The sequence below is a fragment of the Nylanderia fulva genome, unplaced genomic scaffold, assembly GCF_048542155.1.
Source record: "Nylanderia fulva isolate GAGA-0341 unplaced genomic scaffold, ASM4854215v1 Scaffold698, whole genome shotgun sequence".
Classification (NCBI taxonomy): Eukaryota; Metazoa; Arthropoda; class Insecta; order Hymenoptera; family Formicidae; genus Nylanderia; species Nylanderia fulva.
This window is the reverse complement of record NW_028190805.1, coordinates 21,385-31,140: the sequence shown is the minus strand read 5'-3', so window position 1 is coordinate 31,140 and position 9,756 is coordinate 21,385. Positions and strand designations below refer to the sequence as shown.

The window sequence follows — 9,756 nt, the reverse complement described above, 5'->3', positions numbered from 1 at the left end:
TAATTTTTGAAAATAGAACTTGAGGATTCATAGTATGATTAACGATGATACATTTAATATTGTGAACAATAATTTTGATAGATAGAAATAATATCTTATTATAATCATAATCGAAATATTATCAATAGAGCAGAAGCAGACATATGTTATTGCAACGAGTTTAAATAATTTGGTTAATAGTATTTTAACGGAATACATCTTGCTTATTATTATAATTACTTTTAGTAAATTTATAAAAATATACTTTTTAAAATTAATATTTTATATATTAAATTATATATTTTATACTTATATAAAGATAAAACATATATTAAAAAATATTATAAAAATATACTTTTGCAATATACTTTTATAAAAAAGTATACTGAAAGGAATATTCATTTTCTAAAACTGAATCAAAATGAATTTTCAATTCTTGATAAGAAGAATAAGTTGTTGACAATTCCAGGGTATTCGAACATGTATGGGCTACAGGATAACCCGATGTTTTGAAACTTACAATTATTTTATCAGGCAAGTGTAGCGATGCAGTTACAAAGATTAAAAATTTTGAAAGATTTTCTTGTGTCAAATTTTTTATATATGTTTTGAGAAAGTAAAAGACTCGAGTTTGAATATTATTCAATTCTTCTGGATCAGCCTTTAGAACTGTTACAACTTTATTAGAATTAGCAACTTGTTGTTCAAATATAAAATTTAATTTAGAATCAGTTAAAGTTGTAAAAAAATTTTCACAAAATAATGGGATTCCATCTTTCATCTTTTTAATAAAATTATGACTTTCTATGCATAAAACGTTTACTGCTATAATGCTGTAACGGTTCACCTTTCCTGACGCCGCGGATCGGCTCGCCGGTTCCAGGATTCGGGAGGAAGGGGGAGATTCAGACTCGCTTATTCCTTATTAACAATGCTTTGGTTTATTCAAAAAGAAACAAGTAAACAAAATGTTCGTTGGCATAAAGCCTGAATAGAGAAACTTATTGACTACCCGGTATAAACAAAATACGGAGGCGTATAGCCTGTAGCGGTGTCCGGAAAAGACTTACAAATTACCCGGTATAACTTAGAGATACGGTGTACGGAGGCGTATAGCCTGTAGCGGTGTCCGGAAAGGACTTACAGGTCACCCGGTATGCGAAATCTGGAGATCGAACGTACTGAGGCATATAGCCTATATCGGTGTCCGGAAACCGGGAAGCCCGGCGTAACGACGAGAAGCCCGTCGCCCGGAAGTTAGCAGGAGGAACCGGAAACCGGGAAACCCGGCGTAACGACGAGAAGCCCGTCGCCCGGCGTGTAACAGGAGGAGACCGGAAACCGGGAAACCCGGCGTAATGACGAGAAACCCGTCACCCGGTGTATAGCAGGAAGAGACCGGAAACCGGGAAACCCGGCGTAATGACGAGAAACCCGTCACCCGGTGTATAGCAGGAAGAGACCGGAAACCGGGAAACCCGGCGTAACAACGAGAAACCCGTTGCCCGATACTAAAGGTAGGAGGCCAGAAACCGAGAAACCCGGCGTAACAACTGAGAAGCCCGTTGCCTGGCTAGGAGGTCCGGAACAGGACTGGTGCCGGCTCATCCGTCGAGCCGGCTTATATACCCTGCGGGCGGTTCCCCCACTCTGCATCGAGGCTGTGGTGGGGGTAACGTGCCGGCGTCGTAGTGGGGCGCCTCTGGGGGTTGTAGTGGGGCGCCCCTGGGGTAGGGTGACCCGTGTATCACTTTGTGTTTTAGGGGCGCCTTAGGCGCCATAGCCTCGAGTGGCGGGCGGGTGATCGGCCCGCGAGGCGTTAGTAACGGCCACGCCGTTACAATGCTAAGCTGATCTTTTATTTCTGAATTTTTTGGATTTTCTAAAAGTCCGTAAGTCGCAAACAGGTCTAATAATATATCTTTTTCAGAATCGTTTAAGTCTTCAAAAGAATTCTTTGCTTTGTATATTAATTTTTGTTCCACTGGTGTTAAATAATGAAAAAGATCTTTTAATAACATGTCTTGCTTTACTTCTTTATCTAGCGAACCTAATTTTAAATATACGGATTTACATATATTTGTGGGAATTGATTTTGTTAAAATAATGGTATGAGCTAAAATTCTACCAATGATTGGAAAATTTTCATCTAAACCTTTTCTTATTTTTGATAAAGATAAGTAAGGTACTGACCAATTCTCTCCTCTAAAGAATTCAAGTATAATTTTTTTCCAAAACTCGGAAAATAATTCTTTTGTTAAGCCACCATAGTCTAATCCTAATTCATCTTTAAAAGCAACTTTGATCTGTTTCTGTACTATTGTTTCATCTTTATATAAGCTCAGCATTTCTTCGATAATATTTTCTCTTGTGATTATAATATCTATACTTATTTCTTCATTAGGTAAATCAGGATACTCAATTTCATCAGTAAGTTCTTGGTTTGCTTCTGGAATATATGAGAAATTGTCCAAATCCAATGAATCTGAAACAAATACATTTGTAAGAGAAAGAAACTTGGCAGTACTTGTTAATATGGCTCTTGCACATAGGACACAAAAACACTTGCCGCGCGATAAAAAAACAATGCGATAATTATCATGCGATATTAATCATTATTCGTTTTTATAGAAAAATAATTATTATAGAAAATTAAAAAATTATTATAGAAAAATTTCTTACAATTTAATTAAAGCTTTATTTGTATAATAAAAAAATTCAACTTGCTATTTTAATTTTTATTTATATATTTGTCAAATAATTAACAACTTACTTAAATTTTGATCATTTTGATCATTTTGATAAGATATTCTTCTGTTGATTAATCTGCTCTCATTCTGAACATCTTGAAAATCATCAGATCCATCGTTATTTTGTTGTAATCGAGAATTTATATCTACAGACTCTCTTATAATTCGTCTATTTCTCGTATTGTAATCCTGCATGTCTTGATAATTATCATCAGATTCATTATTGCTTGATTCTTGTCTAGAGTTTGCTTGTGTTTGTAAAGAGTGTCTTCTGATAGTAAGTCTATTGTGTCTGTTATATCTTAACTCTTCCATCGATGAAAACTCTTCTATCGATGATCTTTCGTATGAAGTATCAATATTTGCATCGTTTGTATGATCAGAAAAACAAGACAAATCTCTATTTGGGATAATAATAATTGTTCCTCTAGGCACTTCATTCAGTAATTCTTCAAGTGTATCCACTGCTAACAATGTAATTCTCTTGTCTCTGGCGCATTTGCCAAAACGAAATCCAACTGATTCTAATTGTACTTTTGAATAAATTTCACAAATATATCTCTGGACTCTACTCATTGACCAATTGAGTTCAAATTCGATAATTTTTTTACCTGCCAATAATAAGAAATCTTCATGTTTATTATTAAAATAATCTTAAATAATCTTTAATAATAATAATTGTTTTAATTATTAATTATTAAATTAATTATTAAGTTTTTAATTTAAAATTATATTGTGTAATATCTTACCGAATCCATTTTCTTGTAAATAAGAACATTCAGTCACGCATGGATAATAATCTGCATTTGATCTGCGTAATAAGAAAAGAGTGAATTTTTTCACTGATTGTTTTGGCCGGCCTCTTGGACTTCTGATTGGACTTGGATAATCGAAATGGTCTAAAATTTTCTCTGGTAGCTTGCATAATTTGAGATCGTTCTTGTCGAATAGCCCCTCTTACTGAATTTGCAATAGTTGATAATGCAAATTCATCTCGACTATTCATCTGAGACATAATACAAATATTTAACTTATATATTATATTATTCAGAAGCATAGATATTGCTATGCATAGCATAAATATCCATATATCACACCTCATCCGAAGAACATCACGTGGATGTCAATATCTACATAATGTCGATATTAGATGATAATTTGAATCAAATAATGAGATATCCGCATACCTGGATACCCTTTCACTATCCGAACATGCGGGGAATACCCGAATGTATGAGTACCCGGACTGTATTATATAAATATTTGTACTACCTATATTCACTGACATATCCATGTACTCGTATTGTCTATGTTCCAGCAACGTGAAGTGTATTTTGTTATACATATATAACATAATAATTGTCATTTACATAACTTTACATAGCGTATGTCAACAAATATGAGTAATACAAATACCCGTATAATACGGTCCGGCTACCATTAACCTTAAAAGATATTGTGACCGGCAACATTCTATGGATAAAATGTGGATATTCTAATAAACTATTTTAAAATATTAATATATTTCTGTAGTTACCTTTATTAATATTATAAAATCGCACTTCTCACTTTCGATTGAATGTCCCGAACTGGTAACAGTTATCTTATTTCTCACCAATAACAATTGCAGTCTAATCTAGAGTCCCTAGAAGTGAAAAAGCGCGCCGAGAGCATACAGCGCCTCAAGCGTATGTATGTACACAGCCACAGCGCCTCCCGAGAGCACATGTGTTTCCTCTCTAGGGAATTTATTTATTGCGACAGTTATACCACCCTCTCTAGGGAACTTATTTATTGCGACAGTGATACCACAATTTATGCAACACACGACTGTTGCGTAAAATATAAATTTATTCAATTCAACGATGATTGTATAAAAGTAGTATTTTTTACATTACAGCGATAATTTCAAAAAATACTAATGTTTAATAAAATAGATTTTTACAATATAATGACAAATGCAAAAAATAATAAATTTTTGTAATACTTTAATAGTTGAAAAAAATAAATACTTTTTAAAAGAAAGCTACAATTGAATTAATACAATTATGTTTTCACAGTAATATATATTTTGAAAGAAATTTTGATTAAATGCATTATCATTGATTTGCAAAAAATTTTTAAATTTATTTTTAAAACAAAGTACATCAAAATATTTTTGGTAGTATTAAACAAAATGCTTTTAATAAACCATTTTTTTTAAATAAATGTCATAATTTATGAAATTATATAAATAAAATATTAAGTAAGAAATAACTAATTACAGAAAATCCATTCCATAATGTAATTATAATTTCCTCCTCTGAGATTATTGCATTACTAATAAATAGCAAAACGGCGTTCCATAGAATGATGACTGTCTATGAATCGTGTTCGAGAAATCTTCGTGTATCGTGTTACAGTAGGACGTCTCTTCTCGTCGCGCGCTTCTATTCGCGTGGATTAGCCGATCTTTTTTATTTAATAACTCAATAATTATTGCGAAAATCGCAAAACGGTAAAAGACTTTCCTATTCGGTTTAACTCACTTTACCTGTACACGACGATTGAGGCGACAATTACCGGACACCCTGTATATATATATATATATATATATATATATATATATATATATATAATATATGCACATACCTATTGATTTATTTAGCAATCTGTCTATCTATCGAACTATCTATCATCTATCGATCAACCTATCTATCTATCTATCTATCGATCTAGCTGTCTTTTTTCTCTTTTCTATCATTGCATTCTTTTATATATGCACACGTATATAATAATTTTTTAAAAATATTGTACATTACAAAAGTAAAAATAATTAAATTTATACAATGATAAATTATTAAATATTATTAGGCCCTGTGTAACGAGCACAAAAAATTTTATTAATTCTTAGAAAAAAAATTTTTTTTAATTTAACAAAACCAAACGTTTCGACCTGTACTAGGTCTTCTTCAGTGCGCAGTAATCGTTATGATAAATTAAATAAATATAAAAATAAAAATTCTAATACTAAGTCGCTATATAATGTCAAGTAAATTAAAAACTGATGTCAAGATTAAAAGGCGAAATACATTGACATTAAATTTAAATCATCAAGCATAGCTCGACACAAACAGTCCACACTGAGTGCAAAAATCATATAACTAATCCGGTTAATCTATATTATTTTAAAATTATTATTAATAACTCAGAGTGGCGTTTCGAAATTGCTCTAAACCAACCGCTCTTCGTTGGTCGGCGAAAGGCTGTTAGTCCGGCAATGAACTTGTCTATCCTCCTCAAGTTTTTTAAGATGTTATGAACTGAATTTATAAAATTTATAAATAGATAGATATATATAGATTTCTTACCTTACTTGTAACAATAGATATATACATCGCAAGTTTGATTCCATGCTTCTTCTTTGTCTTTCAAAGTTGTAGCATCACTTTTTTTTCAAGGAGAATATTTTGTTAAAATTTTAAGGAAGAATTCTTTTCGGGATCTATATAATGTTTTTTGCTTGACATTTTTTTACAGAAAAGTTACTTTTTAACAATACTTTAGAGTCTGCAATAATTTGATACATGAATAAATGGTATAGACATACTCGTTAAATTTTTCTATATTTAAACACATATTTCATTGGCTGATACATCAGAAAAATCCCGAAGATTACTAAAAGTCAATCAGATCATCTTAAGCACTAACTTTAGTAAAAAAATCTTAAATAAAAAAAAGTGCTTATTTCTTTATGAAGATCGTCTCATATTAATTAAAACTATAAATACATGAAGTCTCAAGTCATACTTATACAAACAAGACGATCTTAATAAAAAAAATCTTAAGACGATGTTTAAGCTTGGACTATGAATACCGTCCAAAGTCAACTCTCTAAAATTTGTCTATTTCTTTAGATATTTTTTTTATTCCTTTGATTATTTTAAAATGTGTATTGTATAAGAAAATTATACTGATTTATTTGATTGTGGTAACTTTTAGGTATACTGTACTCGATATATTACATTTATTAAAAGTATCAAGTTATTTTACGTTTATTGATAGAATTTTTGTAAAGATAGATATAATATATAATGACTTTAGCATGTCTCTCTCCAGATATAAGAAAATATCTCAAGTAAGAAGGAACTACTTCTAAAATATCATTCAGGGTAATAAAAGTTTTTATTGAAAAATATAATTAAAAAGAAATATTGTGTTATGAGCAATAAGAATAGTAATATTATAATATTAATTTGTTGTATAAAATATTATAATCCTTTTAAGGTTGATTGCGATAGTGATAGCAAAAAGAGTTAGAAAGAAAAAAAGTTATTGTGCAACCGGCGCGCAGAAAGTCGCTCTTTGATGGGAATTTAGAAAGGGCTCTTTCCACGCACCGGTCACACAAAATATTGTAGCCAACATGTGCGGGTCGTAAATCGGCTCATCATGCGGATTGTCACATTCGGCTTCGCCCCGTGCGCCAAACTTCCGCACTCTTGGCCGATTTACGATCCCCCGCACTTGTTAGCTAATATATACTATTAATATATAAAATATATATTTAAAATTTTTCTCCCTTTTAGTGACACATATTCTTGATATGGGCAATATAAAAATCACTTTCTGTTACGTAAATTCTAATTGACTAATGGGTTTATTTATTCTCGCATATTCTATCAAAGATTTATTTCGCCGTAACTCAATAACACTCTTGAGGGGTTCTCATTTTACTTTATTTAACTTCTTTTTCATTCATCCAACTCACTCATATGCATTTATTATAACAATAATGTTTAGACATGCATAAATCGTCGACGTTGCATTTATCCGCTTTTTACAATATGCTACAATAAATAACAATATATTAAGACTATCTATAATAATATATTAATAATAATATATTTAGACATTCGCCTCTGGTTTTGAAATATTAATTCAAAATTCCAAATAAAATTTACTTAAATAGAATATAATATATATTTATATCATTAAATTTCGGGCGTTAACCTATTGTTAATTACAACATACAATATTCTGATTAAATATAAAATAATTTACATTTATAATATCCTATTTAGATATTCACCTTTCATTAATTGGTTAACTATTAGAGTTTATCTATTATACATTATAGGATTTTACAATTGGCCTAATACCCAAAATTGGTTACCAGGTTACTTATATTGGCGCGGTAATAGCAACCATAACTGGCCTATCAATGGGAATATTATGGAATGATAACTTCGGTCCGATAAAGGATAATTATACGCGGCCAAACATGGTGAACAATGTTCAGCCATTAATGGTTAATTTATTATGCCCATATTCAATGCTAATAATGGCTTTAATATAGTGCCGTACTTTTTTTATTTTTTTTAATATTTAATAATTGTTTATATAATTATATTGCAATTATACCAAAAATAACTTGTTGGAGAAAATCATTATTTCTGTATAAAGTACCTATATATTTATTAAAATATCTTTTGTATACAATTTTTTAAATTTATATTAAACGTAAACTTTTAAAGACTTATAAAAAACGCACTTTTAAAGAAATACATATTAATTATAATATATAAGTTCTGTTTATTTAGATTATGAAATTATGAATATTCTATTATTTTTTTTAGTTTTAGAACTCAGAACTCAGAACACATTTAAAAATAGTGTCACATATCAACTGTGTCAGAAAAACAAAGATAATGAAAAATAAATTAAATAGTTCTAAACAATATTAAATGTAAAACTAGAGACGTTTACATCTTAAAAAATTTACATGAATTCTCGTTAATTCATATATATGACTGAAGGTAATACTGGAATATTAATCAAAATAATCATTATGTTTATAATTTATCATCACTATGTAAAAAAAAATGACCCATTGTTTTCTAGTTCGTGTGTGAAATTTAAACGAGTGTGGTAATTATTGAAACTCGTGAAAACCTGTTCTATCTTGTCTTCCGGAATAATAGCAATGATGTCGTCTACATATCTATAATATAGAGGAATTGTGAAATCCAACATGTTTAAACAATAGGATTCTAAGTCATCAAGTACTAAATCCGCTAAAATCGGAGAAAGCGAAGATCCCATCTAATCAGGCTGCCAAAAACTCATTGAATTTAAAACTCGTTGATTCTAAGATTACTCTAATCGCTTATAGAAATTATTGTAAGTTAAATTTAGTATTACTGGTTATTTCTGTTCAACGTTTTTCAATCGCCTTAAACACCAATTCACTAGGAATGTTAGTGAACAAGGAAGTGACATCTAAGGATATCAGTATCTCGCCATCATTGATCGTTCTATTTTCGATAACTTTAGCGAAAGACCAACCATCTCTAATGTATGATTTTGATTTCTGTGTTGATTTGACCAGAATGCCATGTATGTAATCAGCCAAATTATATAGAGGACTGCCTAAAGTTGAGATAATTCTTAGAGGAAAATTAGTTCTATGCATTTTCGGAAGCCCGTAACAACGTGGAAAATCTCCACTCGTGTTTCTTAGAAATTTGTACGTCGACTCGTCGATTAAATCATTGTCACGCCACGATTTAACGAGAGAGTTAATCTTATTGTTAATTTGTTTAGTCGGATCTTTTTTCAGTGTTTTATACGTGGAGTAATACATTCATTTTCTCAATATATTCAGTTTTATCCATAATCACAGTAACTTGTTCTTTATCAGCTCTCGTGACCAATAGATCATTCTCACGTAGAAATTTTTTGCAATTAGAGAAACAATTTAAAATGTATCTATCATTATGGTTAATGTGATTATGTTTACATAAAAATTTTTGAAGGGCTTTCTCAACGACACTCCACATCTCGTTGATTTCAGAATTTCAGTTTGAATTTTATGGCAATTAGTTTCAACGTTTTTTATTACCTCTAAGACGGATTTTAGACGATCTTTTTTATCGAATTGGTTTATCGGAAGGGCAAACCTATCACCAAGACTAAGAAAATCAGCCACTGTATCCGGAATCTGTTTTTTACTAATATTAACTAACCATTTAGATCTATCGATTTT

At 30.6% G+C, this 9,756-nt stretch overlaps 1 protein-coding gene across 1 annotated transcript; it reads right to left on the bottom strand.

Annotated features, from left to right (window-relative positions):
* Positions 1–349: 349 nt before the first annotated feature.
* Positions 350–3,654, bottom strand: LOC146720429 (uncharacterized). Its single transcript, XM_085488424.1, is given in 5 exon segments — positions 350–812; positions 1,810–2,475; positions 2,773–3,340; positions 3,479–3,618; positions 3,620–3,654. Coding segments are annotated over 5 exon segments (1,872 nt in total).
* Positions 3,655–9,756: the final 6,102 nt, after the last annotated feature.